At 40.0% G+C, this 18,281-nt stretch overlaps 1 protein-coding gene across 9 annotated transcripts in view; it reads left to right on the top strand.

The window, feature by feature from the left end:
- The window catches only part of SULF2 (sulfatase 2), a 1,739,722-nt gene that overhangs the window by 1,684,481 nt on the left and 36,960 nt on the right, over positions 1-18,281 (top strand). For all 9 annotated transcript variants that reach the window (XM_044089924.1, XM_044089923.1, XM_044089925.1 and 6 more), the window contains 2 exons: positions 3,234-3,376; positions 9,712-9,835. In XM_044089924.1, the coding sequence (XP_043945859.1) occupies positions 3,234-3,376; positions 9,712-9,835 (267 nt within the window). The remainder of the gene's footprint in view (positions 1-3,233; positions 3,377-9,711; positions 9,836-18,281) is intronic.

The following is an 18,281-nucleotide window of genomic DNA, read 5'->3' as shown; positions in this document are numbered from 1 at the left end:
TTAAATGTAGTAGCTTGCTCATTATTATTAGAATACATCAATTTTAATATAATGTTCCTGAAAAACAGCTTCACTTACAAAATGGTGTCACAAATGTTGGTGTGAGTTGCTGGAACAAATGTCGGTCCTTTGCTTAACACTTTCTTTTCATCCTCATTCAATATGTACTGTGACAAGTTATATATCAACGTGTGTTGTTGTTCTGCGACCAGAACTTCTTGACTGATGGTGTTCCCACTGAATCTCTGGATGAATTCCTCCTCTTCCTGTTGCCATGCCTGTACATGTCCGGTTCCATATGTTTTCTTATGGGTAGAGGTAGTTGGGGATAAAAACCTGTTGATCCACTTGTAAATGCATGGAACCTGCTTTAGGTCTCATGTCTTCTTGCTGGTGTACCAATGTGATGACATCACTACTATTGGTGGATGTGGTCTGTTCTGCATAGTTGGATACTGTGGTAATCACTGAAGGAGTGGATATACCTGAACTGGTGTTAGCCATTGCAGGGACTTCCTGCTGATTATTCAATATTCTGTCACTTGGCTTACTGCGTTCAGGTGGCCAAGAAAATACTTGGCCTGCTTGAAAATCAGTTAAGCCCTGTGCTAATTTCTTATGCTTCTGCATCTATTATTTCCTTTCAAGCATATGCATACAATCATTCTGTGGTGTCCATCGCTATCGCCTTGGGGAAACTGTCTTGTAGCTGTTGCAACAAACTTTGTAAGTCATTTACTAAGGCCTCCTGAGTCGGCCTGAAAAATTCTACTAACAAACGCATATAATTCATGCTTCTCTCCAAATTAATTTTCTGCCACTTGGCTAAAAGTTCAGGATATTGTGAGCCATACATGGGCATGACCAAAACACGTAGGCCTCTAGGTATGATATGATGATATAAACAGGCCTCAAAGTACTTAGTTTGCCATTGCATTTTCTTTAATTTCACCATTTTCTCCTCAAATTCTCTTTGTATATTCAAGAGTGCCACTGTATCATATGCTGGTATTTCAGTTTTCACACTCAGTAAGCAGTTCGTAATGTCAATAAATGGATTATTATTGGTTTGCAAAAGTTCAGTGAATTTTTTATTCAAGTTCCCTTTGATAGGATTATAGGGTAGTTCAATTGAACAACTTTCTGCCTTGCTCCAAACGAGGTGAAAACAAAATAAAAAAGTCGCAAAAATCTCACCACGTCAATGGATGAAACCAACTCCTAGTACAAAACATAATCAAGAGGCAAAACCAAGGAGGCGTTAGACACGGCAGTTAAAAGGTAACTTGAGTTTAATAAAGTATGGGCGCTTTCGCATTGCTTCCACAATGTTTCTTCAGATACAATAAAATAACATCTCAAAATACTTGTATTTAAGTCTCCATAAACCAATAAAAATATTAGGAATAGTCACATGACATATACAACTATCAGCTGACTCTTCAGTTATAGTAATCACCTGACCTGAACTCCAGGCCTTACTGGTCACTAGCCTAGTACACACCTGTCAATCTATTATTGAAAAAGACAGATTAACAGAAATGGGAACATGTTTTGGGCTTAATGGATGAAATAAAGAAAAGAGAACTCTATAATCAGATTAGACAGGTACAGAAAAGAATTAAAGATAAATGGCACTATGGTATCGTATAATGAAGAGTAATCTCCCGTCCCGTTGGAAAAGATAAAAATGATTGCACTGCTATATTAAATTACCTACACAAGGGAGGGTAATAGATAATGACCTTCAACTGATCTCTTACATCTTGGATGTGAGGACTAACTTAAAGGAGATTATTATAAACATTTGCTTTGCCAGAAAATGTAAGCTATTACTGTTGCAAAATATGCCTATGGTGTTAATTTGTTTGGGTTTGATAATACCTTAGTTGTATGTCGAGTAAATTAATAGATCTAGGGGATAGGCCATTGCTGTATCTTGCAGTTTGTTCTTGTTATTTTACATGTACTTAGTAGGGGGTTCCTAGCATCTGAAAACTTTTTCTGTTTTGACAGTGATTTAATATGTATTTTAACTTAGCCCTATTCATGCAGGAAGTACAAGGGGTTTGAAACCTGACTTTGGTAATAGTTTCACTTCACATTAAGTTAACCATACCACAGCGTACCATGCAAATACTGTGTTTAACTTATTAATTGGAAGAAAAAAATACAAAATGTGAAATGCTTAAAAGAAAAGTGCTTGAGGAGGCACAACCTTTACTCCCAACATAGGAGTATATTTTAAGGTTTTTGTGCCACACAACCATCTGATGATTGACTGGAGCCTCTGGTTGTACAGTCTGATCCTGAGGAGTGGTCTTTTGAAGTGGCTACTCAGGGATCACTAGTAGTTGGTACTGCAAACTCTTCTCCTGGCACTGGCTCCATCACCTTTGTATGCTGTGAAATCCTGTCTAAGAAGGTTTCAGTAGGACCTTCACAACATTTTGTTTACAGATTTGTCCCACTGCTGTGGCTGTGCTGACTCTCTGAATAGAGCTGCATGCTCAGGTTTTGCTTACACAGAATGTTATGGCTGTGGCTCCCCACCCCAAAAGGGCAACTTACAACAACATTCCAGATACATATTTTTTACTTACCTGCCCAGAATCCGATCTGTGATCTTTTCATGAAGGGCCTTTGGGATCCCATTCTTGCCATCCCTTTCCTTGCTCAGTAATATTTGTCTTACATTTTCTTTGAGAGACACCAACCACAGGTCACGCCCACCTCATTAATATGTATTACAGTTTTGCTATACTGTAATGTGCAAAAAAGAATACACAACTAACTGCTGCCATGTACTGTTATGTTCAAGAAGCTATGGCTCTAGGTTGAATGATCCAAACAACTGGCTGTATGTAGGTATTTGGCTATAGTCAGCCACATCACATCCCTAGAGAGGTGAGATGTTTTGAGGTATTTCTCCAATCTTTTCTAAAGGTTGCAAAATCATTCATTCCCATCCCCCCAGACAGCTCCTCTTGCACCTGGGATGTTAGCTAAAGGTTCCCCAGCTAAGGTGCTTTCAGGGTTTCACCTTCTGTGTGCCATGGAGTCAGCTAGGCAGGTGAATCTTCCCAGCCAGTGCATGCATGAAGGGTTAAAGAGAAATAAGCTGAATGTGAACTGTTAAAATGTCAGAAGAAAATCAGTAGCCACAGTTTCTCAGACCTGGTTTTGGAACAGCAATGATTGTAACTTTATGAAATGATCTTTTAAATTTACAGTGGGACCCTTCTGTGCCTGCACAAGTGCAAACAACAACACATACTGGTGCTTGCGAACTATTAACGAGACCCACAACTTCCTCTTTTGTGAGTTTGCTACCGGGTTTTTGGAGTATTTTGACCTTAACACAGATCCCTATCAGGTGAGTAAGTTACATGCTAAGTGTGCATGTGTTTGTGTGTGTGTATGTGTATGCACGCATGTGCATTTGTTTTCTTGACACATTCTTTTTTTTTTCTGGTCCATCCAGTTTATGCTTAGGACTTCTGAGAAATTAATTTGAAGGTTTATTTTGAACTTGTCTGAAAAAGCCTACAGGGAAACAATGTATGCCTATTTTACCCAGAGTAAAGTATATGTACGACAACCACAGCTTTGAATAGTAGTATACTGGATTCACTATTTTTGAAACAGGGCTCAGTGTACCTAAACTGCCAGCTGCATGTGTCCATGATCTTGATGAGGAAAGGCTAAAACAAGAGCCATTATGTGAGTTTATTTTTATTCTGTTTGTAACTAAGAATTCATGTTATACTAGCCATACAAAAAAGTTGCATAATGACAGTACACATATATTTGTGAGGACAGGGAAGTATTGTAACTTAATTATGAAGAATATTGTGCTGCTTGTATGGGTATGTGTATTACAGTTAACTGACTAATGTGACATTATAGAGATTTTCTCATGGTTTTTCAACCATGAGCAGCAGGCATTGTGTCAAAGTGCTGTTTTGGAGTGACCTTCCAAGTGAGTGTCCACTGTGTGCAGACATGCCAGTGTATTGTGGTAATGAGTATAAGGTAGATAAGGCACAAGGCACACCATGCATGTGTGACCTGAGCCATACATGCATGATGCAGATGTGTGTGTGTCATAGAATGGACATGGCAGTTGGATGTATGTGCATGTCTATCATGAGATGTATGTTGCAGCTGGATGCCTACATGTGTATCTGTCATATGAAGTACCTAACAGCTGGATGCAGGTTTGTGTCATAGGATGGACCTAATAGCTGTGTGCATGTGTGTGTGTGTGTGCCTGTCTTAGAACTGATATCTCAGCTGGATGCATGTTTGTGTCTGTCACAGAATGGATGTGTCAGTTGGGTGCATGTGTCTGTCATAGAAGTAATAAGACTAATGGGTGCTTGTATGTATCTGTGTAAAGGAGAGAGATAGCAGCTGAGTTCATTGTGTATCTACCATAAGATGAAATGACAGGTGGATGCATATGTGTACCTGTCATTGGTTGGATATGGTAAGTAAAGATGTGCATAACTGTTGTAGGATGGGTGGCAACAGCGTACCTGTGTGTATATATGTTGTAGAATGGACATGCAATTAGGTGCATGTGTGTTTCTGCTGTAAGATTGATGTAGCAGTTGTGTAAATGTATGTATACGCTGCATAATGTGCATTATAGCTGGATGAGTGTCTGTATCTACTGTAGGATGGATGTGGCAGATGGTTCCATACGAATATCTGTTATAGAGCAGAAATAACAGTCTGGTGCATATGTTTATCTGTCATAGGATCTTCATGCAGCTGGGTGCATGTGTCTGTCTGCTGTAAGTCAAACATGATATGGTGCATATATCTGCCATATATTGTACATAGCCAGATGCATGTGTGTACATTTCATATATGGACATGCCTGCTGGGTGCATGTGTATATGCCATAGAATGTACATGGCATGTGGTTGCTTATGTGCATTTGTCATATGATAACATGACAGCTGGGTTCATATGTGTATCTGTCATAGGGTGTACTTGACAGTTGGATACATTTGTGTGTCTGACATAGTTTCAACATGTAAGCTGGATACATGTGTATATTTGTAATAAGGACAAGACAGCTGAGTGCATGTGTGTGTCTGACATATGGACATGGCAAATGGGAACATATGGATATTTTTCCTAAAATGTTTATATCAGCCGGATGCATGTGTGCATTTGTCAAAGCATAACATGGCAGATGTGTGCATATGTGTATCTATTGTAGTACAGATACTGCTGATGGGTGAATGTATGTATTTATCATAAGATGTATATGGCAGTTGTGTATGTATGTATGTGTATCTGTCATAGGATTGTTGCAGCAGTTGTGTTCATATGTGCATCTGTCATAGAATGGAAATGGCAACTAGTTGCATGTGTCTGTATCTGTGTTCATGTGTATGTCTGCTATGAGTTAGATGTCACAACTGGATGTTGGTGTGTCGCTATCATAAAATGATCTTGGCTATATGTGTATGTTTGTCACATGATGGTTGTGTGCCATATGAAGACATAATAGCTATTTATATGTATGTGTGGCTGTCTAAGGATAGACTTGAAAGGTGTTTGTAGCTTTCAGATGTGTAGCGTCATAGAATGAACAAGACAGTTGCATAGGTGTATCTGTTAAAGAATTACATGACAGCAAGATGCATCTGTGTAGCTGTCATAGTATGGACATGAAGGTCAAATGCCTGTGTGTATATATCTGTAATATGAGAGACATGAAAAACGGATGCATGTCTGTTACTGAAATGAGCAACATAGCATCTGGGAGAATGTGTGTACCTGTCATAAGATGGATATGGATGCTGGGTGCATGTGTTTATCTGTTACAGGACAAGCATGAGTGCCAGGCATGTGTGTGTACATGTCATAGGACGGATGTGTCATTTAGGTGAATTTTGTATCTTTTGTAGTGCTGACATGGCTGCTGTATTTCTCATATAATGGCTATGACAGGTAGGTGCATATGTGTCAGTCTTTTGATGTACATAACAGATAGATTCTTTTGTGTGGACTTTGCTGTTGTATTGTGTGTAAATCTGAGATAAAATGTATATGGCAATGGAATACATGTGTGTATCTGCTAATGCTGGACATAGATATGGGTATGAGTGTATGTACATCTCATATGATGGATATAACAGTTGGGTGGGTGCATGTATCTGTTATAGTACAGACATGACTGCTGGTCGTTATCATATATCCATTGTGGAACTCACATCATTTCTGTGTTTGTAATGTAACCATTTCAAGATCAATATGACAGCTATGTTTATATTTGTATGTGTTAACGTGGCAGCAGAGTGTGTATATGTGTGTCTGTCTGTCAGTGGATGATGTGACAGCTAGATGTTTGTATTTGCATAAGATGAATGTGACAGATGTGTGTATATGCATGTCTGTTATAGGGTGAATGTGCCATTTGGGTGCTTGTGTACCTGTCACAGACTGATGTCACACTTGGTTATGTGTGTGTGTCTGTTGCAGAATTCACATGGCTGCTGGATGTATATCTGTGTTTTTATAGTATGGACATGCCAAGTGGTTACATGTGTGTATATCTTTCACTGGATGGACACGGCAGCAGGGTGCTTGTGTTGATTATCATAGTAATGATGCTGCAGTTGTGTGTATGTGTGCACTTATCATAAGGTAAACATACCTGCTGAAAGTATCTGTCATAGGAGGGCTACTACAACTATGTGGCTGCATACATATGTGTATCTTTGTTTAGATAGACATGGCAGCTAGGTGCATTGTGTATCTTCATAAAATGGATGTGAAAGCTAAGCACATTTATGTATCTCTTGTAAGGTGAACACAGCAGCTTGATGTATGTGTGTATCTGTCACAGAATGCATGTGACTGATCAGTGCAGCTGTGTGTCTGTCTGCCATAAGACTGATAATGTCAGGTGACTGCATGTATGTGTCTGTCTGCAGTGGAAATGGCAGCTGGGTATGTGTGTGTGTGTGTGTGTGTGTGTGTGTGTGTGTGTGTGTGTGTGTGTGTGTGTGTGTGTGTGTGTGTGTGTATTATGGTATGCACATGGCAGCTGGATACATATATGTGTATCTGCCACAGGATACACGTGACCAATAAGTGCAGCTGTGTGTCTGTCTGCTGTAGGACTGATATGGCAGTGGACTACATATGTGTCTCTGTCTACAATGGAAATGGCAATTAGTGTGTGTGTGTGTGTGTGTGTGTGTGTGTGTGTGTGTGTGTGTGTGTGTGTGTGTGTGTGTGTGTGTGTGTGTGTGTGTGCGCATTTCATGGGATGCACAGGACAGTCAAGCACAAATGTGTATTTTTCATAGGATGGACATTACAGTGTGTATTTGTGTGAGATGAACAAGGCAGTTGGGTGCATGTGTATGTCTGTTAAGAGGGATATGACAGATTTGTGCATGTATGTATCTGCCATAGAAAGGATATGACAGTAAGATTCATACATATATCTGTTGAAGATGGATGTGGCAGCTTGTTAACTTTTTTAAATCTACAGTAGTAATTTCACTGTATTTGCTCATGTTTGTGCCTGATGTGTGTATGTATCTGTCATAGACTAGGTATGGCAGCTGGATGCATGTGTGTGCCATGGGATGGATATGACAGCTGAACAAATGTTTATCTGTCACAGGGTGGACATACCCAGATGGGTGCATGTGTGCATTTGTGTAGGATGGACATGGCAGCTGGATGCATATGTATGCCATGAGGGATATGACAGCAGAGTGCATGTGTCTGTAACTGTCATAGGATTGGCATGACAGCTGAATGCATGTGTGTAACTGTCACAGACAGAAGGGGCAGTTTGTCAAGTCTTTTAACTGTTCAGTAGAAATTTCACTTGCTCTGCGCACTTTCATACATTTTTGCAAGGTCATTTCTTTTTGTGTTAATAGTCTGACCCTTGTTTCATCATTTTTGACACAAGCCAGTATCCTCTTTGTTATTAAAGAATCACGCAGCTTACAAAACTGATAGTCTTTTGCAGAAGCATAGCCTGCTCAACGACCACCCTGAACTAGCACCCCACTCCCTCTGCTCTTCAAGTGAAGGGAAAAAAGGAAAAAAAGAAAGGACTTCTGCAAAACTGCAGGATGCCAACTGGCTAGCTTCCTGCAGGCAGTATGTAGTCTGCGCGCCCAACACCCTCGCCTACAAATCCCCCAAACTAGACTTCACTGCACACACCATGGTCTCTCAGTCCTTCGCACCAAACTGTGGGAATCTCTCTCTTCTTTTCCCAGTTATTATTGCTCTTACCACATTTTCTAATCATAAATAAAAACACATTTCAAGACTCTAGGGAAATACAACTGCTGTCTCTTTGGGCATATAACTTAAATCTGTTCCTACCCTTGCATGCTATTCAGCATGCCAACTCTGATTTTCTCTCAGAATGCATGTATATGTCATGTGTTGTCATTCACTCTTAATATAATGTCATATACCTATTGCCTTTATACCCTCAAGCCAACTGTAATATCCACTTTTTGCATAATATTTTGCATATGCTGCACTTTGTCATTCACATTTTACATAATGTCATGCATCTGTTGTGTTTACCCCAGATGGAGAAATAGGTCCAATGAGATCAGTGCTCTACCCCAGTTAAATTCAAAATAAAATAAATAAGAAAATAAAATGTTCAGTCCAAACACAGGGACTCTTCACACTTTTTTGTGGTTTTTGCCTCTGTGCCTGCCAACCGCCAAGCCTCCCCTCACATCTACTAGGAGTGTACCCAGTGCATGCTGTCCAGAGGAGACAATAATCCAGGCAACCATAAGTGTTCTTTGGGTCATGCATATACCTAGTAGAATGTGAGCAATGGGGGTGGGTCTATGTTAAGGTCTAACCTGGCTCCTGATGGTGATAGATGTACCTCCATCACCACAGGGACTACCAATGCCCTGTTGTCCATGCATACACAGATAAAGGCTACCCTTACCAGCTTGGGTAGCCACAACACATGTACCACCTGATACTGACATCTGCTTTCCATGCTGTTGGGCCTCCTCCATTAGTACTGGAATGGCAGAAGAGCCAGTCAGGAACCACCATATAGTACCCTGAGGATGGGTGAGCCATAACTGGTCATTTCCCATCCTTCTGTCTTAGACTCTTCCAGTATCTCTGTCACTACACAAACTTGGATCATTGGATGAGTGCATGTGCTTGTCTGTTGTAAGAGGGACATGCAAGCTGAGTATGTAGCTACCTATCTCAGGATGGACATGCAACTTGGGTACATGTGTGCCTGTCACAGGATGGATGATTGCATGTGTTTTATTGCTTTGAGAGGGACCTAGTAGCTGTGCATGTGGTTACTTATCAAAAGATGGACATGACAGTTGTGTGCATATGTGTATCTGACACAGGATGGAATGATGGCTGGATGCATGTACATGGCTGCTTTATGATGGACATATCAGCTATGTGATTGTGTATGCCTCTTTTAAGAGAAATATGGCAGCTGGAGTGGTCTCAGTATGTTGGAGTGCAAATTACTATTGTGAATGTTGATCCTCTAAAAAGGTGGCAATGATAAAAAACAGACACGAGACAGTAAAAGCAGAATTGATTTCAAATTTATACAGCTGCACTGTTGCTGTACTCACATAAATGTTTGCACTGCACAATATTGGAAGTGCTTCTCCTGATCCATCTTATGTTACCTTTCAGCTGATGAACATTGTAAACACTCTAGATAGAGATGTCCTCAACCAGTTGCATGTTCAGCTCATGGAGTTGAGAAGCTGTAAAGGCCATAAGCAGTGTAACCCACGAACCAGAAATGTAGAACTTGGTAAGTAATGTGCTCTGTTTATGTTTCTCCTTTTAGTGTTAACAAATAAGTTTATCTGATTTTGTCATGTACACATTTTACTTCAATGTTTACAGAAGTGAGTACACTACAGGTTAATCAGTTTATATTACAACAGAATTATTAGCTCTGGTTACTGTCTATTGGAATTTAACAATCTGTATATTATTTACACTGGCCACTATGAGAGCTTATAGCTATCATCTCCTCTTACTGGTTTGTTAAGTTTCACTTTTAATTATATATGACCCAAGCACATTAATGAATTTGACACATAGCAGATACTGTCTATCTTTGTAACATGTAGATACATAGGAGTCTTCTGAATATGTATATCTGCATATGTTTCTGGGAAATATCCCTTCTTTCATATCCATCTGTGATGAAGTCTTCCTTCACCATTTTCAGTTACTGGCCTCTTTGGCTAAGAAAATATCTTGGTTTGACAAATTTTTTGTTAAATCCTCGCTGCTGAAAGGCGAGAGTAGTAATGTAGCCTTCTGTCTCTGCACAACTGCAGAATATCTACAGAGGCAGAAACTAAATAAAAAAAAGGGGAGACGTACAGATAATTATGTACTCGGTAAAGGAAAAGCAGTATGGAAATCATGACATTTTGTAATATCGCAGTCCAGCAGTATATCATGCTATCTCTGCTTACCTTCTAGAGACCATTGTTTGTATTAGTGTCCCAGCTAAAGTAAACTAAGGATGAAATGCATTTCATAAAAGGTAAAAAGTAATGACTGTAATGTATTTGCACAACACAACTTTATAACTCATGAAACCTGAACTGCGATCTGGTCTTCTCTATTCATGGAGTGTTTTTTCACTTGTGAAACACATGTATGTATGAATATAAACCTTCTGCTCTTATTTTGAATTTCCTCTTCTTACATGGAAATGTGTGGTTAACAAAGTAAATACAATCTTAGGACTGAAAAATGAACATGAAGTTTACCACTGAGCCTGTTACTTGGTATGATACATTTGTTAGATACTTGTATGGTTGTCATTTTTGTTGGAACTCAACATTCTTGAACCCCAGATTTCCTCATATGAGGGCATTTAAGTGTACTTTGGTTTCTCAGATCTGTAACATGCGTTATAAATACCCTAGCTGTGCTTCATACTACTGTCAGTAATAATTTTAATACTCATTTCAACAGCACTCTTCCTTTAATTAAGCAAACACTTGCCATTGTCATACATTTACCCTCTCAACTGTCCAGAATTTCTCAGACTACCCAGATTTTGCCTCATATGTTTGGTCTGTCCCTCATAACATTTGTGGTTTTCTGACAAATAATTGAGGACTGAAGTCAATAAATAATGACAGAGATTTGAGTTTCAGACTTCAAATCCTTCATAAAATGTATGCTAATGCAAAGCCTGTCATTTTTCGACTTTCTGAATTTTTAAGAGCAATATTTAAAATATGTCCCTGATTTTGAGCCTTTGTCACCCACCCACCTCCCATTATTTTTGGCTTTGTCCAGAATTCTTGTGCTAAAATTTCGAGAGGTATTTCTGGAACTTTTCTGGTCCCTCCGGCTGGCACATATGTGACCTACTTAGCTGGGAAAAGTGACCTGAGTATTCCCAATGGAGCTGTCTTTTGCTTGTGATGCCAGAACATTGACATTTTTTTTGCTCAGTGGTGAGGAATTAATTTGGTGATCCATCCATGTCTTGTTAAAGGTATTTTTTGTTATCCCTCACAGGGTTTGAAACAAGTTAAGTCCTTTCCCTCTACAAACAATTGTGATCATCCATCCTTCTTTGGTTGAAGTCCTGTTCATATGTCTGTCTTGCATTTAGTTTCATATGTTTGTTTCTGTATCTGGATTTGGGTGGTGGCAGTCATTGTTTCCATGGTAATACCTTGCTTATTAAGATCTGATTGTGTAGCAGCTGGATCTGCAATTGCTGGTTATCAAGCACCTGTTAACTGATTTAGTCCCATATCACCAACATACCTTAGAGATCTAACATGATCTGGTCGATCTTCTTCAAAACCTTTAGGAGTTAGACCGCAGAGAGCTTTTCTCAGCTCTGCACATGAAGCCTTCATTTTCGTGTACACTCCTACTTACTTACGTTATATAAAACTTGCATTCAACCATATTACATTTCACACAAATAAACTTTCACTCATTTGTGCATTGTTCTTTTCTACACCCACAAACCAAATGAGTATTCAACCATTTGAACTGCAGTCATGTAGACATATCACATATGTATGTTGCATGTTTGTTTATATATATATATATATATATATATATATATATATATATATATATATATATATATATATTAACATATATATATATATAAGCACATGCATCTGCATTTCGGATGGTGGAATACATATATACCAACAAAAATGGAACATACTGTTTCTAAAATGGTGTACGAACTCTAAATAAAAATCTTCATCATATGTATGACCAGCTCTCAAAAAAATTAAAAGCAAGCTTCCACTTTTTATTTTAGTTGGAAAACATATAAAAAAGGGAGGGAATTTAATAAAGCCTACACATTTTTTTCCATGTAGGCATTGCTCTGCGCTGCTTACATGGCTGCGAGCATGTTTAGATTCAGTAAGCGTTACTGAGCAGAGCTCACGCACACACCAAGGAAACTTCTGTGGCATGCAAATCAGCTCATAAGCAGGTGAATGTCATGCAAGTGAGGCAGGTAGAGCGATCCAGCAAGCAGATGGGAATCTCTTTAGACCACGTCAGTGTACAGGAGTGTAGACAGACAAAAGGGGTTGTAAAAATGTAGATATTTGGACAGAAATATCATACCACATACACATATGAGCAAAACTATCAACCTGTATGGTAGAAAAATTAAAGTAAATAAATTAAATTATTATTTTTTTTAATAATCTGGGCATGTTTGCCAGTGTGCTACAGTGCGCAAACATGCTTTATAGAAAAATTAAAAAAAAAAATTGGAAAAAAACAAATGAATTAGTATGTGACAGAAATGTATTACAGGACTGCACGTGGACTCCTTACAATGGTGCATTTGTTTTGTTGCTAACATGTTTGGTCTCTGAATCATGTAGTTTCCAGGTTGTGAGCACGGATACCTATGCAATGAGGTGGAGGTACTGAATAGCAGAAAGGAGTAATCATGTCTGCATATCCCCTTCATGTAGGCTTAGACCTATGTTGCTGTTTACACATGATGTAGCTGATACCGGGTGGGGGGGTGTCTACTGACGTCTAAGCTCATTTCAGCTTAGGTGTGCATATCTGCTGATTGTGACCCTTCAAGGGGGTGTCCACTAACTTTTAGGCTTTGCTTATTTTCCATGCACATGTTTGCATGGTGCACCACCGAGCTGAGTGTGTTTAAAAATGTATTTAATTAGTTTTGACCCTTGTTTAAGCTAAAATAGGACCATTAAATAATGTTAATTATATTGTAGGCAGGTGGAATGCATCATAGTTACCCAATCACACATTCTGCACTTACAGCAGAGCTCTATACAGTATGCATACACCCTACATTTTGATTTTTCCCCAATACTCTGCACCATTGGAGTACAGACTTGGGAATTTTAACTGAGAGAATGGTAGGGGCTGCTGCAGGTCTGCTGCACCTGTGTGTGATAGATGCTGAAGTCAATGCTGCTTCTGCTGCTGACAATAGGTCTAGGCAGGGAAGGAGAAGAGTGGTCAGGCTCAGGGTAACCTTCCAGGAGCTACATGAGCTGCAGATTGTAGAGTGCTATACAGAGTGGACAGAGACATACTACAAGAACTCACTGAGCTCTGTCACCCTCAACTCAGACCCAGAGACAACAGAGGGGAACCCATCTCAATGGAAACAAAGGTATGTGTAGCCCTTAGGATACTAGCTACCGGGACTTTCCAAAGACCAACTGGGGACATGATGGGGGTCTCACAGGCATCAGCATCCAGGGTACTCCACCATTTCCTGGATGCCATGCTATGACATGCCAGTGAGCACATTTCTTTTCCCCTCACTGCTGAGGCAAGGGCCAGCAATATGCAACACATCTACCCCCTCTGCTCTTTCTCAAAAAAAAAAAAAAAAAAAAAAAGAATTTTTTTACTTTATCTAGCTTCTGTTTTAATTTTTGTTTTTACTCATAGTATTTGATTCTAGCCTAAATTTGCTAAATAACTCTGTATAACTCTACCTTTTAATGTTAATTTTGTAACAAATTTTATTTTATTTTAATTATACCTTATTGTATTTCCATGTCATTGTTGCTGCTCGGAGCTTTTCTCTCCAGGCCTCTACTGAAAATGGACATGTATCCAGTTAGACTAGCCCGGTCAACAAATGTAAAATAAATAAATAAATAAAATGTAGCACACTACCCTGAAGTACTGGGTGCCATAGATTGCACTCATGTACACATGAAGACACCACCCTGTGAGGAGGGTATAATCTATGTCAACCACATGGGGTATCACTTCATCAACTGCCTGGTCATGTCCAATGACCAGGGGATTATCATGAATGTGTGTGCTGGCAGCCCTGGCAGTTATCACAACTCCCATATCTGGCATGCATCATGGCTGTACCAGATGCTTGCCAGGAGTGACATCCCACATGGCCATTTACTGGGGGATGCTGGCTATTCCCTGGAACCGTGGATGATGACACACATTAGAAATGCACACACACTCAGCGAAAAATGCCATAATGAGGCACATGCACAAACTAGGAACATCACAGAGCATGTGTTTGGGCTTCTGAAGTCACAGTTCAGGTGCCTCGAAATATCTGGTGGAGCCCTGCAGTACTGTCTAGCCACATGTTCATAGGTTCATAGGTAGGTACTATGCTATCAGCCCAAGTGCACATATGTTCACAGTATGTGCTGTGCTACACAATATGATCCTGTGGAAACAGCTGCAGCAGGATCCGCAAAGGAAAGGGATACACAGCCCCCCATCAGTGCCTATGTCGCCACAGCCACAGTCACAGGAGGACTCGGAAGAGGAACCCCCTAGTGCTATCCCTGTTGGCAGATTTAGTCATGTTCAGCACACCCTGGCTTTAGCTAAGAGACAATGCGTACCACATTCACTGACAACCTAGGGCCCTAGGGATTGATACCTTACTCCTACTTACATACATATAGTAAAGTTGATGTCAGGCAACCCACACAACTTGTACCTATCCATGTATTGGCTGTGTACTGCTTGCATCAGACAGAGTCAGCCCTGAACTACAGTTCTGTCAACTGCTGCATTCGCAAGGTAAGTCCCTAAACTACACACTACTTGTAAGGATTACTATAATATGCTATTATATGTATGGATCCACTGCATTTATGCAAGGAAATATAGTGAGCTATTTGGACAGAAGTAACATCCACAGTGGATTACAGTTACGCAGTCCAATAGTATGGTCCTTAATATACACTAGGCCTCATGGTTGGAATATGCACCACATCAGTCAGGGGAAATGTTAAACAGTGGGGTCATATGATAGTTGGACTACAGTGTATACCCCACATGATACTTGGATTACAGTGTATCCCAGCAGAACATGTGGTGTTGTTCCCCCACACCCAACACAGCAGTTTCCCCATATAATTGCTTTAACAGTAGGTCATCAATGGTATATCAGCAGTCCAGGCAAACACAGGGCATTTACATAGAAATCAGTCACACATTGTATGTCACACTTAATGCAGGAATAACAACATACATATGTATGCTATTGATTGTGTGATGAATGACTACTCTCTGCCTGGCAACTTGTGAGGCTCAGTGGACTAGGGAAGTTAGCATGGGTGATGCCGTCATTGGTTCAGATCTGGAAGTATCCACATCTTTTGCATGTGAGGTATTATTTTGTTGGTGTTTTCACAGACTGTCAATCTGTGTGTGGTGTAACATTATGAACCTCTGTCACATATTAATTACATCAGATAGCTGGAGAATGCCACAGACATTTTGTGTGAAGTACAGTACAGCAGAAACACGGACAGATGTCAGTTTCTGTAACACACAAAATCTAAGACTGGAGTACAAGTAGGTATGGCTTGGAGTCATTTTATAAGTACTGACAGTTATATATATATATATATATATATATATATACATACATAAACATACTTCTCAGTCTCTCCCCACATACCTACATAACACATATATATATATATCATGCACACACACTGCTACATTTTTATATACATCCCGATTATATACAGAAGTATGCGTGTGGATGTATGTATTGTCCTACATACCCTAATACTGGTGAGTAAAGCTGCTCTATTACACATCTATAATGTTGCTCAAAGGATCCAAAGGGCTCAACAGTACATAATGCACTTACCTACAGACCCCTGTGCCTGCTGGATGTTAACACATAGACAGCAACAGGTGAGCAGATAGTGTAATGTATAATGTTGTCTATGGATGCATGGACAGGGTACACTGTACCTGCCCACAGGCTTGCCCATCCAAGTGCAAACAATATGGCCATACTGGTAACTGTAGACACATAGCTAGAATAATAGTTATCTCACTGCTACGATACTACATGAAAAGAACAGTACAAAGCAATATGACTATACAGGCCACAGATGTGTAATCCACAAGTAGTTTGCCTGCAATCACATATAAAACATCAGCCATGACACATGCGATGGTAAGACTAGATAGGTAGGGGTTCTAATCTCACTGCAGGTGTGTGTGTGTGTGTGTGTGTGTGTGTGTGTGTGTGTGTGTGTGTGTGTGTGTGTGTGTGTGGGTGCGTGTGTTTACCAAGCAACTGAGAAACCAGCATTGGCTTCCATGGTTATGCACCTTTTGGCCCTGTAAGTTGCTCCTAGCTTCCAAACTGTCCTCGTCTACAAGGCTTGATGATATCATCTACCTTAAGACTACCACCTGCCATTGTAGCATCAGATGTAAGCCATGGTGCATGTAATAAGTATTGTGATCTATAGTGTGTAACACTAGATAGGTAGGGGTTCTAATCTCACTCCAGGCCATTTGGTGCATGTGTATGTCTATATGGCACAAATATGATCACCTCAGTTAGTTATAAAGAGCATAGGGTTTTGCAAAATTTTATTTGTAGCAGGTGATGTGGCCCTGCAAATGCCTGACCACAACTAGGCCTGCTAATGTCATCAAGCACAATATTTCCTAAACCAACAGTGCTATCAGACATGAGGTGTGTTGCGTGCATCACATACTGTGGTCTGTAGTGTGTACCATTGTTCTAATCTACAGACAGCCAACCTGCACTATATGTGTGCCGTGCCATGTCCAGTAATTGAAAGTGGTGCTATCCTCAAAGTAGCCATGTTTGTGTGTGTGGCTATTACAGCTATTTACATCAGCTTATGGAACCATAGGACATTTGAACTTCACTAGCATAATGGCCATACAGCCATCACAGTGATAAACAACTGTATACTCTTATTTACATTTTCAGAACATAGTGCCCCAGTCCAAGAGGGACACAGGCAGAAGCCCTGTGGTGAAATGACAATCGTCCAGCCAATCATACAGATGGCATGTGCTGGGGTGCTGTGCGTGTCATTAGCCAGGGTTATGTTTCAAAGGTAGGTTAAAGTCTGCTAGACAAATCTGTCCCACCAGCATGTATTAGTAATGTCACATACTAGATTAATGTCCTTAGAGTGATTAATCCATGTACTATGCCACCTACAGATATGCAGTATTTACAATCAAGCAGGGTCACATATTGCCCTGTATGCAAGGCAGAGATCACCTCTGAGTAGTCTATATGCCATAGGCTACAATGACACTCATTTCAGACAAGCCCCATTGAACACATGCTGAAGATGTGAAGTTCCCTTGTGAGGGACCATACTGTTGTGTGCAAGTGCCAATACTGCTTAAAAAGGTCCATTACCAAATGGCCATTGCACTCAGATAATGGCATGCTGAGGGAAGAGTACATGGAAGTTATGAGTATGTCAATTATGGGTGATTGTGCCCTCAGCTATAACATATGATTCTCGTCATACCACTGTGGAGACATGGTGATCTCTGGCACATTAGGTGTAAACCTATGTGACCAGGTCAGTGTGTCCAGTTCTTTCACCCCTGAGTATGTACATCACATGTTGCGAATGATGTGCTACTTACCAGATACATAAGTGTTAGTGATGGAAATGATACTACATATATATTTGCATGGAGTTTATAGCCATTGCTATGTCAACAGGCATTTGTTCATCAATACCATCTTGTAGGATATCGACATAACTCACAGATTCCATGAGTACTCACAGTTTTCAGGCATCAGCCAACATTGTTACCATAGACAGTCATTATTCACTTGTATTGCGGTTAAATGGATTCCAAGCAGTAGAGGACCCAGGAGTGAGCCTGTTGATCAGCTATTGGAGATGGATGTCCCTATGTTGAGTATGTGACCTCTACAA

This window comes from Protopterus annectens, chromosome 12.part0 (genome assembly GCF_019279795.1).
Source record: "Protopterus annectens isolate FY-2018-M chromosome 12.part0, PAN1.0, whole genome shotgun sequence".
Taxonomy (NCBI): Eukaryota; Metazoa; Chordata; order Ceratodontiformes; family Protopteridae; genus Protopterus; species Protopterus annectens.
The sequence above is the reverse complement of the archived record's forward strand: the minus strand, read 5'-3'. Positions and strand labels throughout refer to the sequence as shown.